The sequence below is a fragment of the Dipodomys merriami genome, unplaced genomic scaffold, assembly GCF_024711535.1.
Source record: "Dipodomys merriami isolate MVZ:Mamm:240054 unplaced genomic scaffold, mDipMer1.0.p SCAF_8, whole genome shotgun sequence".
Taxonomy (NCBI): Eukaryota; Metazoa; Chordata; class Mammalia; order Rodentia; family Heteromyidae; genus Dipodomys; species Dipodomys merriami.
Window position 1 is genome coordinate 10,524,739 of NW_027206401.1, and position 17,733 is coordinate 10,542,471.

The 17,733-nt window shown below is 39.7% G+C and overlaps 1 protein-coding gene across 3 annotated transcripts in view; it reads right to left on the reverse strand.

Moving 5' to 3' along the window:
• The window catches only part of Esr1 (estrogen receptor 1), a 325,828-nt gene that overhangs the window by 167,963 nt on the left and 140,132 nt on the right, over positions 1-17,733 (reverse strand). For all 3 annotated transcript variants that reach the window (XM_070010912.1, XM_070010911.1, XM_070010913.1), the window contains exon 4: positions 6,971-7,087. In XM_070010912.1, the coding sequence (XP_069867013.1) occupies positions 6,971-7,087 (117 nt within the window). The remainder of the gene's footprint in view (positions 1-6,970; positions 7,088-17,733) is intronic.

The window sequence follows — 17,733 nt, forward strand, 5'->3', positions numbered from 1 at the left end:
ATATTTTATTTCACAGTTTCTCACTGGCTTCTGTGTTATTCTGGATACATGCCTATATTTCCCCACTCATGTTAGTATTATACGTAGCCTATGTCAAGTAGAGGTAGGATCCTTCTATATTTAATTTGTTGAGAAGATTCCAAGGATGTTGAATTTTACCGAACACTTTCTGTGCTTATGTTGGTATGATCATATGGTTTTTTGTCCTTCATTTTGTTGAAATGTTTTATAACCTTTATGGATTTGCATATGTTATACCTAAAAATAAATACATACATCTAACTGAGGTTTACAACCAAGGTGCTAAGAATATACACTGGAAAAAGACAGTATTTCTAACAAATGGTTCTATGAAAATTGGAGAACTATATACAGAGCAATGAAGTGAATCTTTCTCAGTCATTCACTGGTAACAAAAAGCTTAACACACATTTAAGATTTTAATGTAAGAAAAACATGAAACTGAATTTACTACAACAAAATACTGGAAGATATTTTCAGGACATTGGGATGGGCAAGGATTTCTTTTTTACACAAGACCCCAAACAACAGAGAACAAAACCACAAACAAACAAATGGGATTGCACCAAACAAATGATTCTGCTCAGCCAAGGAAACAATCACAGAGTGAACAGACTCGCTTCCAAGTGGAATGATTTGCAACTCTATATTTCCTATCTCTATCTCTCCATATGCAGTCAACAGCCAGAATGCATAAGGAAGTCGTAAAACAAGTGAGTAAATAATCAATCTGTTTAAAATATGGGCAATGGACCTAAACTGACATTTCTCAAGAGAAGACAAATGATCAACTAACATGTGAATAATGTATAATATCATTAATCCATCAATGAAATGTAAATTAAAACCACTGTCAGAAGCCAACTCACTCCAGGAAGAATGACTACACCAAAAAGACAAAAGCTAGTACCATGAGCATGTGTAATCACAGACAGCTTCTACATAAAATGTAGAAGGCAGATTACTACAGTTATTGTGGAAAATAATGTAAAGTCCCTCAAAACGTTTAAAATGGCATTACTTTATGATTCATTGATCATATATATATATATATATATATATCCCAAGGAAATGAAATTAGCATATCAAAGAGGCATCTGCATCCATATTTACTGCAACACTATCCACAACAGCAAGTAATGAAACAGAACTTAAGCAGCTATCAAGTGAGAAATGGATAAAGAAACTGTTACATATACACAAGGAAATACTGATTATTCTTGAAAAAGAAATTCCTATCATCTGCATCAACATGGATAGAACTGGAGATCATTATGTTAAGTGAAATAAGGCACAGACAGACATTAAAGTAGAATATATATATATATATATGTACATATAGGTATATATATGTGTATATATATATATATATATATATATATATATATATAAAGAGAGAGAGAGAAAAATCTCATCTTAAAAGCAGAGAATGGAGTGATGGTTACAAAAGACTAGGGAAAGTAGGAAGAGAGAAGGATAAGGGCAAGTTTGACCAATGAATAATAAGATACAAGTTCTGGTACATTATTGCATAACAGAGTGCATGTAACTAATGACTGATATACAAACATAGATAGACAAATTGATAGATAGTCTTTAAAGTTTTCTGTATTTTTCAGAAAACTAGAAGAAAGTGTGTGAGTTTCACCTTCTAGAAATGGTAAATATTTTAAGACACACAGATATATACACAGAGAGAGTATATTACCTGATGTCAACACTATTGTATCTTTGTAGAAAAAGATCACATGATACCCCATAAAAATGCAGTTTTTGTTTTTATGGATCTGTTTAAAAATAAACTTTAACTTAAGCACAAATAAAGTATGGGCAAAGATAGAAGTATAACCCTAATATTTAATATTTTACTGTTTAAAAATATTCCCAAACATTACATGGAAACACTGTCATCAAATACAGACAGATGCCTGTGGGGAGGACTCTTCCTCTTCAAGCAGACATGCTGGAGGAAGACACCAGGGCTGGGTGGAATGAGAAGGAAGGGTCATGTGTGGGAATCCAAACCAAGTCCTAAGAAAGAAACAACCAATGAACAAGGGGCCATCCAAAAGGAGGCAGCCAATCAAAGGTGCTCAACTTACTCCCAATCCTGACGTAAGGTCCCGACTCCTTTTGTCTAGCTGCCCATTATTTTTCTTTAATGATATCCTCCTAAACATTTATGTCTTCTGCTCTCCCTTTTGGTAAATTCTATTACCAACCTGGGCTCTAAAATTACTGTTGTTACCAGTACTACTACAATGTGTCATGATAAAACATAATCAGGATGTTTCCTGCACATCAATTAATTTCTACATGTCAATTTCCTCTTCAGCGAAATGAGAACCTCACTCCCAACAGGCCTCTGAGTCTACAGGGAGGCAAGAACTTTAATAAACCTGTGCAAATCTCATAGGCAACCAATCTCACTCGCTTGGCGCTATTTCCAACCTATGACATCAAAAGGCTTCTCTAAAATGAGGCATATGTCTGAGTCAGGTATTTTTACTTCCCATGTAGGAATTAGATATTTATATTTAGTAAAAGTGATCAAAGTGCCATTTTCTTCCTTCCAAGTAGAAAACAACCACCAAGCAGCATTCAGGTATGATAAAGTTTTAACTGAGATACAAAAAAAAAGCCAAACACTTTATGGGAGTTGAACTTATACGGGATTTTCATATTACAATTTATAATCTTCAAGACACACTGGCATCTAAGAATAATGCCTCTAATGGAGTTTTCCAGAGGTCTGAAGAGTTGCCACTATTTGACTCAGAATTTCACATCTGAAATCTTCCTCTTCCCCATTAACTAATATCCAATTTCATAGCCAATGATATATAAATCATATATATTATATATACATCATATATAATATATATATATATATATATATATATCATTGTGGGTATAAACACATACACACACAACTCTGAAGTCATGAAGTCATATGGTCTGAGTAATTTACTGCATGAGACTAAACTCAGAAGTAATTGACTGGAACTATGGACTTGCAGCCAGGATTTCATACTTGAGACACCTTCTAACTCAGTCAAGCCCCAACTTATCTTCTGGATTTGCATTTACCACCTTACATGCAAATCTCCTCTATGTATCATCAGGACATGGATGGAAATAATTGTTTCATTCATCTTCTTATTCATATTCTTATATGACAATCTTATGGGTCTTTATCCTCTTTATCTCATAGACATAAGTAAATCTCATGTATTTATTGTTCATAAATACAATATACTCTAAATGCATCATTGGAATGTGTTTAAAGATGTTTACGGCTAGACTGCTCAATAGGATAGAGGGAATTGCAGACTGTCTCCATGGAGCTTATAAACTATTCAGAAAGATAGATTGTGAGCAACTAGTGACTGGATCTCAGAGGAAATCTGTTTGCTCTGATGCTAGAACATAGGATCTGACCTACTTCAAGGGAGCAGAGACTTTCAATCTGTAGCCTGAGATTGAAGAGGAGGGAAGCTGATGAAGAAGAAAAAAAACAACCCAGAGAGAGAGAGACAGAGAGAGAGAGAAAGAGATAGAGAGAGATCATCATGTGTACTAAAATGTGAAAACAATGCCCCCAGGTACATACTAATCCCTGAATCTTACTGAATTCCCTGGCTCACATCATATCTAATATTGATGGGCGTTTTGGGGAGACCAGCCATTCTAACTGATTAGAAGGTTGTCATCAAGTTGGTATATGATGCACTCTTGGATCTTAAGAATATATCTTCAGCTTGGCTGAATAAATTATGATTTTTTTCCCTAAAACTCAACTTGCTAGTTTGTAGTTGGAATTCAATATCGTGAGTGTTTGTTCACCTGGTGAGGAAACTGGACTGCTGGGGAGCCACGTGAAAAGATTTACTCAGTCACTGCTTTTTTTACATCTGCAAATTTTATCATTATGATTGTACTTCCATTTTTTAAATCAAATCTCAATCCAGGGGGATTTCTACACAGTTATATATGGTATTATAAGGTCATGTGTGTATCCCACATTATAGAAAATAAAATAAAGGATATTGCTTTATGGAAAGCACTTCACACAGACAATTAAAATAAAATGTCTTCATAGGCAACTTGACTCCACACATATGTACATATATAAGCTTTTCCAGAAAGACAATGTTTTCATTATTTGTAGACAGATACTAAATACTGACTGAGTAAATCGCAATGCCATATTATTCTGTACCAGTATTATTCTGTACTGCCTGGCGTAACTATATAATTCATAAGCTGAAACCCTAACGCCTAGATTTCAGAGTGATACTCTGTCATGAGCTAGGCCTTTTAAAGAAGTAATTAAGAGGAATCAAGGTCATAAGGGTAGGGCCTTAATCCAACATGACCAGTGTCTTTCTAAATAGAGGAAGTGACACCAGCAGTGTGAGAGGAAAGGTTGTGTGAGGACAGGAGGAAGATAGCAAACCGCAAGCTGAGGAGCAAGGCCTGGAGCCTGAAGCCCTCAGTTCCAAGAGAAAACTGATTTGGGTTATGAAGTCATCCAATCTGTTGTGACACCTATTTGGACTGAATTGTGCCCCTACCACAAAACAAAGAAGCTGTGTGTTGAATCTCTATATTATATTTGAAATAGGATTTCTGGAGATAATTGAGGCTAAATAAAATCACAAGGGCTGATTCTAATGCAATAGGACTGCTGTCCTTAGAAGAAAAAGAAAAGAGAGCAGGCATGTGTGGGAAGAGGAGGGGCCATCCGAGGACAGCCCAGCCTCGGAAAGAGGCCTCCAGCAGCAAATGAATTTTCTACTGCCTTGACCTTAGACTTCCAGCCTCTGGTAAGATGAGAAAATTAATTTTTTGTTGCTTAACCCATCCAGTGTGTAGTATTTCTTATGGCAGCCCCAGACAACTAATACAGATCTATATCTTTCACTCATAAATATACATGAGGAAATAAATGCATGCACAGACTGGCCCAGTACAGTTCAAATTATCTGCAGTCTTATTTGAAAACAGTAAGAAGATTTTAGCTAATGCCTTTACAAATAAGAATTTTTGTTAGGTTGAAAGCGAGGATGCATAATTTATATTTATGTAGCCAGACAGCATCTGGATGCAAATTAGGGGGAAAGAATGTTAAAAAAATATGTTGTAGACATATTCATAATTGGCCATTTCATTTTTCAGAGAGGATGAAGATCTTCATCCTCTGCTTACAACTGCCAAAGAACAATATTAAATTTGGACTCCCCTGTTTCCAATTCAACTTGTCTTAAGTAGCTGTTATATCCTGTCACTTATCAAATTACCTTGAGAAGCTTTTTGTGAGTTTAATTAAGCCTGACTAATTTTCCGACAGTACAAAGCAAGATGAATCTCTTAAATATTTAATCCATTTCTGACTTAAGGTGTCATTTTCTGAATGTGGATGTGCAGTTCTTGGAATCAATCACCCTTTGAATTAAAGCTGTTTTTTCAGATGTTCTAGAAGTCTGGTCAGATCTGACACAAAACATGAATTCCGCATCTGTGCACCCAGAGAATTCATTCCACATCCAACGTATTCAGTCTCAGCCTGCCTGCAGAAGGAAGACATCCTTCATGGTAAGGTGTTAACAGCTCAGTCTGCCTTGGTATCATCCTCCTTCATCCAGGTCTAAATGAGTTCAAAGTTAGCTGGCCTCTATTTGCAAAATCAGTATTTTTTTTCATTGCCACTTAGTTTTCCTAAGCTCATCCCAAAGCTTCTGGAAACTTCACCCAGGACAATGGGCAGGCAGTGGGTTCACCGGCCCCTCCTCTCTCCTACAGGACTATGAAACCTTGAGTATCTAGGACTTGTCTTTAATTAGACTTTTCTCCTATGCTATGTTGATGTCTACCCAAGAGTAGTAGAAGCAATGCTTCTCAATGTAAGATTTCAAGAGCACAAATGCATCCATCAGGAAACCCCATAGGAGGAACAGCTGGCATTCCCAAGACTTGGTCTCTAGATTCCCATACAAGAAAACTAGAGGACTGTAAAGAGGAGGAGGCAGGAAGCCATGACCACCATCAAGACTAGCACAGTGGTCCCAGATGCTGAGGGCTTCTGGATGCATTGGTGACCAGGAATCATTCCTCTGCCCCCAGCACCACTAGGCATACACACTATGGGAGGTCCCGCTCCACAAAGCATCTAAAAGACAGTGATGCTTCCTGATTGAAATTCAAATTTCCTCAGCTATGTGAAGACATTCCAGAGTTGTAAATTGGCTATTTAGCTCATCACGTACAAGTTTCAATTGAATGGAAGTTTATCTCCAGATATCATTTTCAAACACTAGAAGTATAAATGCTCCCTGAAAATGATCAAGTCTTCCTTTCTTTCCACTACCTCCCACACATCTATGATTTAAAATATGTTTACATTGAGAATATAAAATACAACATGGCACGTTCGAGTTTCCAGTTTCAGTTGCCTCCAATTTTAAAAAAGTAAAATAAAATGCATCATTGTATACTGGTGACTTACACCTGTTAATCTTGCTACTCAGGAGGCTACAATTTGAGGATCATAATTCAAAGCCAGGCAGGGAAAGAACATCTATGAAATTCTTATCTCCAAAGAACCAGCAACAAGCTGGAAGTAGAAGTATGGCACAAATGGCTGAGACTCACCCTTGAGTGAAAAAGCCAAGCAAAAGCACCAGGCCCTGAGTTCAAGCCCCAATATCAGTACAATTAATCCATCCATAAAACAGATCACAGCATGAAAATGCAGCTCATGTCCAAAGAAAATAAGAATAGGATAGTCACATGACTTCAGCGACAGCAAATGTTCAGGGGTGGTTATATAAAACGGAAAGAGCCAGCCCTGGACAGGAGCCGGGAGCAGTGTGGTCATTATGATTTGTGGTCCAATCCATCCCCTGCCCTCCTGCCCGCCACCCCTGGCCCAGGTAAGTGTGCCTACCTCCTTTCATCATCCCCACTTCGTAGCACTTGCGGAGTCGACAGGCCTGGCAGCTTTTCCTCCTGTTTTTGTCAATGGTGCATTGATTGGTCGCAGGACACATGTAGTCATTATGCCCTAGTAAACACAAGAGAACAGGATTAATTTGTTGTTGTTGTTTTTCTTTTTAGGAAACTCAGCTGGTCAGAATCTTCAGGGAAAATTCTGAAGCCTGTGTGCATGCCACCACTTTCCCGGACCCAGTGAAGTTGTAACTTCCATCTGTCTGCCTTTCTCTGTAAGCTCAGAGTAAACAAAATCTCTCTGCTACACTTCATTTCCACCTCAACCCCTCACTTTGAGTTTGTTGGGGAATTCATCTCCCATTCACATGGCCTAGGTTATGCGACACAATGTGGCTTGGGTTTGTTTATTTATTTATTTATTTATTTATTTATTTGTGGGGGGGTTTATTTCCCTCCAGGGCTGGGGATGGTACCCAGGGCCTCATACACAGAAGGCAAGCACTCTACCAATAAGCCACACACACCCCCACTCCCCTGCCTCCCGCCTGCTGCCCTCAGCACAATGTTTGTACTTGCTCAGGAGTTCAAGGTTTCTTCGTAGATAAGCTTTGGGGGTTTGGTTTGGTTTTGGTTTGGTTTTTGTACCAAGGCCATTCACTGAAATTGTCAGCACTCTTAGAAATCAAACCTTCAGTCAGAGAGTTGCCAAGTGGCCCTTCTTAAATTATAAATTAAAGAATCTTACCTAGATATTTAAGCTGGGAGCTGGGAGCTCAGACCTGTAATTCTAGCTAATCAGGAGGGATTTAGGATCACAGTTGGAAACCAGACTGGGCATGAAAGTCTCTGAGGGCTGGGTGTCAGTGGCTCACGCCTGTAACCCTAGCTATTCAGGAAGCTGAGAACCGAGTATCACGGTTCAAAGCCATCCTAGGCAGGAAAGTACATGAGACTCTTATCTCCAATAAACCATCAGAAAACTGGAAGTGGAGTTGTGGCTCAAGCATTGCTAGCCTTGAGCTGAAGAGCACAGGGACAGCACCCAAGCCCAGAGTTCAAGCCCCACAACCAACAACAACAAAAAAAAAAAGTCTTTGAGATTCTTATCACCAATGAACTACCAAAAAGCTGGACATGGAGTTATAGCTCACGTGAACCAGTCTGAACAAAAAGCTAAGCAATTGGCACTCAGGACCTGAGTTCAAGCTCACTACACACACACACACACACACACACACACACACACACACACACACACACACACACACACACACACACACACACACATATCCACTGTCTAAGTTCAAGTGGATTGGGTGGCAGCATGGTTAGAAATGATTCCACCACAATCCAGATGAACATCTGTCGGGCTGCCTTTCCTCCTCTTCATGATGTCTTGATATAGAATTAACTCAGGACATCAACAGACCACACACATGTCAAGAGCTTACTCAGCATTGTTGATGGTGTAAGCTCTCAGAGAACCTGGTTGCTGTCACCTGATTTTGAGTCCACTTTCCCTGCTGTCTTTGCAGTCTCTTTCCAGTCTCCTCTTTGGCCTTTCGAGCTTGTCTCCTCCCTCTCTCCTGTACCTCACACTGCACTCTCCTGCCTGGTGGGACCACAGGAAGGGCATCAATTCCTTCCTCGCCCTTAGGGCTCACCTCATGCTCATTTTTTCCCACCTTGATTGTGCTACAGAATCAGAATCACAGAATCAGCTTCTGTGAGCTTAATGATGATGTATGTGTCAACTTCATCCAGGATTTCCAGTCCAAGTCATACCACAGTACTCTCATGTTACCCTAGGTATACGTACTTTGTTGTCCTCAGGAAGCATCCGCTCTAAGTCATCTCATTTTTGTTGTTATTTTTTTTTGGCAGTTGTGGGGCCTGAACTCTGGGCCTGGGCGCTGTCCCTCAGCTCTTCCGCTCAAGGCTAGCGCTCTACCACTTGAGCTACAGCACCACTTCTGGCTTTTTCTGCTTATGTGGTGCTGAGGAATCGAACCCAGGGCCTTGTGAATGTGAGGCAAGCACTCTATCGCTGAGCCACCTTCCCAGCCCTTTTGTTGTTGTTTTTGTACTTGCTGGACAACCCTACTGAGCCATATTCCAAGTCATTTTTGTCTTCATCTGTTTTACAGATCATCTTATGCTTTAGCCTGGGCTAACCTTGGACTGTGATCCTCCTATCACCACCTCCCAAAGAGCTAGGACCATAGTGGTGGACCACCATAGCCAGTCCCTCACCTCCATCTTAACCATCAAAACATGTCAGGGTGATTTAAAGTCCATCCCCCTCCTATAAAAAGGCTGCTCTGTAGAATAGTAAACTTCATGAATTAGTCAGTATTGGCATGCTTTAATAAAGAAGCCTATTTTTGTAAACCTCAACTGATACATGTCTTAGGACAAAAACCCTGACTGAAATGAGACTAAAAAATAAATAAAATGGCATGTATTATTTCAAACATTTCTCATTTGTTCCACATAAATTAAATAAACAAAAGATCATTATTCCACACTGATTTCTTGCTCAGGTCTTTATCTGACCATTGACTCAGGACAAGATATGGCATGTAATGAAATGTTTTTTAATACAGAGGCCTTTGTTCTGAATTCCTTGCAAGGATCAGACCTAGTTAGAACAGGGTAGAGTGGGGACCTGACAAGAAATGCTGGCCTTACACAACTTGCTTCTCCATATTCAAACACACATTAGAAAATCTGTGGTACAAAACAGGCTTCAAATCGAATTCACATCTGTGAATATCACTGAGTTAGAGAGACCAACAAGCCAGTCAGCAGAGTTCTAAACTCAGATCTCTGGCAAGGACACACACCTCCTCACCTATCTAAGCACAGATATTATTTTTAGACTTATGCTCATCAATAGGACAAACTGAGGAAACTATAGATCCAAAAACTAAATTTAAGTGAGCAGATGTGAATTCTGATACCTTAAGGAAATTTTTAGTGTTTGGTCTTCTACAGAACTTATAAGGAAAAGCATATATGTGCTCACAGAAAGACAGCATCCCTCAAATCTCAGAAGAGAATGTTTAGGAACTGCTCAAATTAAGTATGACTATTTTGAGCCATATTCTCTTCCCAAAGCCAGGTGTTTTGCAAATCAGAAAGAAGCTGGGAGGATGAATTGGGTCAGAGGCCAACTGGCTGAATCTTCTATTTGGATTGGCCATCTACTAGTAGATACCTATCTTCATAGAACCACATGAAATTCTTGAACTAACATGTTTAATAAGTAAAATGTGTTGGGTTTGTGAAATTCAATTCATCCTTTAACAGGAACAAAAACAGATGAACAACAGATTCATGTTCATAATGCAAAAGTCGTGTGACAAAGCTGGATTTTCCCCCTATCCAAAAAATTAAAGTATTGACTTGATAAACTGACAAGAAAAAATTAATAAGTACATATTTGATATTGACAACAAAGTTCCTCTTAATCATATGCCATTAACCACTCATCGTTTGACTTATGTTTAAAAAACAGTAAAGTAGGGTTTTTTAGTTTAGTGAGTATAACTTGGCAGTGCATGTCATCAGAACAATTGATTTAGGGTGCTTTAAGAAACTCTTCTTTAAATTTTATTACTTGATCTTGTGAAAATGATGCATTGAAATCCTACAAATAAAACTCAGCTCATACAAGTTTTTGTAATAGAGAAAGCTGTAGTGTATTATGAAGGACATAGAAAATTACATATACCTGTGACAAGATTGGCCCAAAAGTTTCCGCTTCACATTCTTGGCTGAAAAGTAGAAGACCAAAACTAAGGTGTGGCTGAGCACTGGTGGCTCACACCTGCAATCCCAGCTACTCAAAAGCTGAGAACTGAAAAGTGTGGTTCAAAGCCATCAGAGAGAGAGAGAGTCAGTAAGACTCTTATCCTTAATTAACCAGCAGGTCAGAAGTGGAGATGTGGTGAACTGGTAGAGTACCAGCTTTGAGTCAAAAAGCTATATGAGAACCGAGGCCCTGAATTTAAACCCCAGAACCTATATACATACATACATATTCATGCACACAACACACACACACACACACACACACACACACACACACACACACACACACACACACACACACACACACACACACACACATCAGAGGGATTTTTCTGAAATTCCACCCATCATGTCACTAAGCTGATTTAATACCTTGAGGTATCTCAACACTCAACACCCCATGATTAAAACCTAAATGTCCAGACATAGCTTATTAAACTAAAACCTCTCCAAGTTCCCCACCCCCCCCACCTCTCTCTCTGTCATCTCCAAATTGCCCTCAAGTTCTAGCTATGGCTCCTATCTAAATAGGCCAGGCTCTATCTCAGTCCTAGGGCTTTGCACAGGATCTTCTTTATCTTGGAAATACACTTTCCCTAGATTTAGCCCAAGGGACTAGTTAATAGCACAAACAAAAACACCCTATCTAGGGGCAGTGTAAGCCTCTGTTGCTCTTCTGGAACCCACTTAGAGAGTGTAGGCCACTATACCGGACAACTTGTGATTCCACGAAGGAAGTCATGATGGAGAAGATGATGGCCCAGAGCAGAGCAATGACTGCTACACCTTAGGACCCCACCACTCAGCTCTGTGCTAGCGAGACTTGGTCCTAAAGGAGCCATGGGAACAAAAAAGCAGGGAACGCTGCTCTGCTGGTGGGACCAGAAAAGGGACCCACTCTTTCCAAATGAGAAGAGTTAATGAGTGATATATTAAGTTGCCTGTTATTCCTGACTTCTCTTCACTACATTTCTTTTATTGTTATTGCTTTTTTCTTCTTAATCTTTACATAGTTGCACAAAGGAGTTGTCCATTTAACAAAACCATTTATGAACAGAATATATCTTGATCAATGTCACAATTTCTAGTTTAATGCCTTTCTGGTTTTGATTTTCTATTATGACTCTATGACAGGATTTCTCAAAATATCGGCATATTGTAATTGTTTCAAGCTTACTCTTTATAGAAATTTGTTCCTGAACTAAAATAGAATTTCTTCCATGATTTGAATAAGCATGCCCCAAAGGCCTTTGTGTTAAAGGCTTGGTGCCCAACATTCATAACACTTCTGGGAGGTGTTGGAACCTCCATGAGGTTAGGTTGTTAGGAATGGGATTTTGAGGCCCTGGCCACTTCCTGCCAGAAGGTTAGCAGTTTTCTTTACCACACATTCCTGCCACAAGATACCACCTTACCACAGGCCCCATGGACCATGGACAGAAACCTCTGAAATTCTGAGTCTTCCTACTTTTGTTATGGTTGTTGTTTATGGGACTTGAACTCAGGGCCAGGACACTGTCCCTGCGCTCTTCTGCTCAAGGCCAGCACTCCACTGCTTTGAGCCACAGTTCCACTTCAGAGATAAGATTCTAATGGGAGCCTCCAGGCACTGGTGGCTCACTCCTGTAATCCTAGCTCCTCGGGAGGCTGAGAGCTCAGCATTGCATTGCGAAGCTAGCTCACGAAAGAAAGTCCATGAGACTCTTATCTCCAATAAACTACTCAGAAAAAGCCAGAAGTGGTGCTGTGGCTTAAGCGGTAGAGTGCTAGCCTTGAGCACAGACAGGCTCAGGGACCAAGCGCAAGGACTGGCAAAAAAAAGGAGTCTCATAGGACTTTTCTGTCCCAGCTGGCTTTGAACTAAGATCCTCAATCTCCACTTGCTGAGTTGCTATGGTTACAGACAGGAGCCACTGGTGCTTGGCTAAGTCTTCCTCCTTTTTTAAGTTGATTACTCCAGGTATTTTATAACAAACAATAACCAAAAGTTAACTAACACACCCCTCTAAGATTCTGGTTAATATGGCTAGTTTCACTGATAGCAATTTCTTTACGTAGGCTGTTTTAATATTTTTTTGTATGTATATCATGATTCCATCAAATCCTACAAGAGTACCACCTTCCTCAATTCATCCAGTAACTACCATCACCACTGTAACTACCATCACCAGAGAGCATGCTTATATTTAAATAAATAGGTCCATTATCTTTTCTCAGAGAAAATTTAAATACTCATAAATGTCAGAGTATTCATTGTGGAAAAAGTAGAACTTGATTGAAGGGTTCGTTCCATGTAAAATATACAGACTGCTCAATGATTAACTCACTTTATAGGAGATGCTGAAAGTTCAAGTGCTCTACACATAAGTTAACAACTGAATATAAAGATATTAAAAAAACATTTGCTTCAACCACAGCCCCTGAATCTGAAAATCAATTTGCCTCAATAATGCAGGTCTGTGGCAGAAGTATATTATGTCAATTACATTTCTCATTAGTATTACATTTCTTATTATTACATCTGACTATGGGGAATTATACACTGAGTTTAAATGGTGCTTTCTAACTATCCCTTTGACATATCAAAGTGTTCTGTCCATAGATCACCAGATATACATGCATTTAACTCATGTCAAAAGAATTCAAAATATGTAACATTGACTCTTATTTTACAATTTTTATGAATAAACTCACTAAAAACACATATAATATTCTGGAAAAATACATTAAAAATCAAGGATATCTTCATGAGATTAGGCAAGAGGCTAACTATGAAAACTAGGGAAAGATTTATACCACAAAAGAATAAATACTATTTCTTATCAGCACACAAGAATTTGGTTAGTTTGTATCTTAAAGCATATAAATATAAATGAATCCTCAAAAGAACTTAACTCTTCAATATTAAAGCACCAACATGTCAAATAAAAGCCAATTATAGCTAATATTATCCAAAAGTCTCACTGGAGAATTGTATTTTCAGACCTTTTTTCTCTTATATTTGACTAATCCATAAATTTAGCTAACATCTATAAAGTCTGGTCACTGTACATTCTCTTGAATAAACTCATTCATTCTAACAGACTTACTAGAATCTGAAATAATAGGAATTGTACACTTTAAATTACCAGGCAAGAAATTAAATCTGGATTAATTTTCACATGTACGCATGAATACGTGTAAAGAAAGTGTTGATACAGCTTTATATTTATGTGAACGCAGAGGATCCTATTCATAATTGAGCAAAGGAAATCTCTGATGTAGTTTGTCAAGGAGAGTGGGAGATTCCAGGAGTCAGAATGGTGTGCGTGTGAGGATTCCAATAAACATGTGATCATTTTTAAATACCTTAAGTCGAAGATTCATTTAATGAACTACTAAACATCCCAGCGTAGTAACACAACACACTGGAGATTTAGATTCTCAGTTGCTCCCCTCAAGATCAAGTGTCTTCCTGCAGCTTCCACTCACTACCAACACCCAACATCGTGAAAAAGTGATCACACTGCCTCAGCGCTAGCCTGGGAAAGTATCACAGTGGGAAAGCATGGCACTACCAGTGGAACGTGCATCACGTCCCCATGCGGAGTTAGGGACCAGGTGTACTGGTCCATCCTTGGGGCAGGGGCTGTCTATGCCATTGCACTAAGGCATGGGAAACATGTCAGAACATGATTCTGAAACTTAACCTTTGAGAAAATGTCAAATCCACCAGGGGATGGAAGAATCCTTCCAAACAGTGAGCACTGGGAAGGTAGAGGCAGGAAGATCTAGAGTTCAAGGCCAACCTGAGTTCCAGTTCAACAAAGCCAGAGCTAGGGATACAAAGGGTGGTAGGACATTTGCCGAACATTAGGCAGGCCCTGGGTTGGATGCCTACCAGGCAAACCAGCTGGTGAATTTTCAAAGCATGGATACACAAACAAGCGACTATGAGATGTAGGTAGGGGATATTGTTCTTCCTATTTGTCACTTTCATACTTGTGCTCATTTTCTGTCCTGAGAACTTTCAGGGTTTTGTTTGATCATGTGCTGTTAAGAAAACTAACCCTCTTCAGAACTGAACATATACCAGACACTGCATAATCCATAGACTATTTCATTTAATCTCCACAAAGAAGAAATTACTATGTGAAATTCTAATAACTGTTCTCAAGGCTGCTCAAAGTCACAAAGCAAGCAAAGATGGGTTGGGGTAAGACCCAAGGTCTTCTCATTCTAGAGGCTGAAACGTTATCCACGCTAAGGACCTTCTTACATGGAAGTTCAACTTTGCCCAAGGCCAAGAGTTCCACTTCAGAACAATGTCTGCTTTATAATACCAGTATAAACTGCTGAAAGGATGGGAAAGTGGAGAGCAAACTGTGGTGGGACAATAAACGAGAAATCTATGAACGAATAACTGCAGTATTCTGTTTGAAAATAAATTTTTATTCAGATATTCAAGCGACTATTCTCTGATTCACCGCCAGTGCAATGAGCCAAGGAAAATGAAATAAAATTTGGCTGTTTTGGTGAACACATTCCTAAAAATCTAGAGCGGACATTCAATGTGCCATTTCACAACCCCATCGGTACACAATAGCGTGCAAAGAAAAACAGCATGCCTTAATATTGCATCCCAAATTATATTTTCACACTAGTCAATTCTAGCTAATCCTATCAGTGACAACAACCCTCAATTTGGCATTTTATGTATCTATTTTAAGTGCAATGAAAAAAATATCATTTGTATCTCGGTATGTTTTTCAAACAATATTTTTCAAAAAAGGAATTCTAGGAAAGGAAACGTGTCCTGGAAAGTTGTATTTTGAAATGAAAATGGAAGAGGAAAGCCCCTTTGTGCTCACAAAACCCTAATCTTCTAAAACTTTTAGCCAGGGTAATGACATAATCTTCTTTAGTCCCAGCTGGTCTAATCCAGCAGCCAAACCACGATTGTTGTTAAGTACCTGGCATGTGAACAAACCAACAGCTGCAGTAGAGGAAAACATAATGAACTCAGTGACAAGCATCTTGCTGTGACATCTCAAAGACAACGGAGCACTTTCAGGAACGCCTCTGGGAGTTCCACAAACTTGAGCTGGCCCAGAATGGGACCTTGTAAAATTGTTCCTTCTGGGACAACAGATAAACATCAAAAAAAGAGGTAAGAAAGGTGACAAAGGAAGGGTGGATTATTCACTGCAAGGTAGTATTCCTCTCACCTCCGAAGCCCTTTCCTCTATTCAGTTATTCCCTGAAAGTTCCTCAAGTTTTCTTTCTACTTGGGCTCCTTTAAAACCCAAATTGTGAGGTCTACATATAGTAGAAATAATTTCAAACTTTTTCAGTTGGTTTTTTTCCCCTAAACTGAAAAAAAAAAACAAGAAGAGGCACATGGTCCCATCATCAGATCAATAGTACAAAGCCCAGAGTCCCTGAGCAGAACTCTGCTTAGCCTCTGTCTGGCTCTTGACGTCATGAGGAAATCCATCTTTCCACCCTCCTATGAATGCTTTGGGAAAGGATGGCAAGGACTGTGTTGAATCAAGTTCTGGAGTGGCTGAGAACATGACTAATCTTCCAACTGCTGGATCTCAATGTTCTTTGGTAGACTTTTGACCCTGTGGGTGCTAAACAAGGATTGCCCCCATCCTCATAAGCTCTCTTGCAAGGCACATTTCCTCCCAGGCATCCTGATAAGAGCAGTGACAGAGGAGTCAGGAGCTCCTGATTCACCAGCAGGAACCTCCTCCAGCACATGGGAACATGAGCGAGGTCACCTTCCCCATTGAGGTGTGCCTCTATCCGCTTCAAAACTAAGGAAACAAACCACTACACATTCTGGCGTCATCCTTAGGAATGAATAACTCCCGGCCTCCTTTCTTACCTCAGATAAGAATTTCTCCTAATTAGTAGAATTCAAGGAATGCTGCCTGTCATTTGTTTTATGGCCATTGAGCTGTTTTGTGATAGGAGAGCTGCTGGATAAAACAAAACCAATCTCTGCAGAAAGTGATGTGATGTCCATTCACATGCGCTCACTTGCACGGTCAGTTGAACCCTGAGTAGCATTGAAAATCTCTTTTCCTGACAAAGGATTTGTGCAACCTGTACTGCAGAGACCTTGCAGCTTGAACCCTGGGCATCCAGTCAGCAGAAGGAAAGTGGCAGGTATTGAAGCCCATCTTTTCTAAGCACTCAGTCGACAACGTTATGTGGTCCCATTACCCTGCGGGGAGAAGAACCTTGGAAGAATCCCAGGGCATCAGGAAAAAGGAGGGGCATCATCCTTATTTGGCTTCTCAGCCCATGTTCTATTCACTTCCCATTGTAACCGTTAAGAACAAAGGAGCCCAGAAGGAATCGAGAGTCCACTTTTCCAGAAAGAAAAAGACCCGTCAGTGTGGCCTGAACATGTTATTTCATTTACAGGTCACAACCAGGTCCTAGTGTGTTAAAGTACAGCACAGGCTAAGGTCACTTTGTTTCTTCTTCGTGGTGGTGGTGGTGGTGGTGATGCTGGCGTTAAACTCAGGGCCTTGTACTTGCTAGGCAGATGTTTTACCACTTGAGACATGACCCCATGACCCCAGTCCTTCGGCCTGAAGTTTGCTTTTTCAGATAGGGTCTCATGCTTTCCCAGGGGCCAGTGTCAGCTGTGATTCTCTTGCCTTCCCTTCAGAATACCTGGGATTACAGTTGTGGGTCACCCTGCCCTGCGGGCCTTTCCAGCTCAAAACTTCAAATATCTTCTTTTCTCACTTTCCGAGGTCCATGTTTACTTGCTACCCAGTTTCTTAGGGGTTCTAGAGTGGACATTCTACTGGTTTTTTTTTTTTTCAAAGAGGTCGTGGCAGCTACACTAAATTACAGGAATAAGAGTCGGTTATACAGAATGTTACAGTGTTAGAAGTGCTGGACTCAGCTGTGAGTCCCAGACTCCATGTGCTCCTGTGC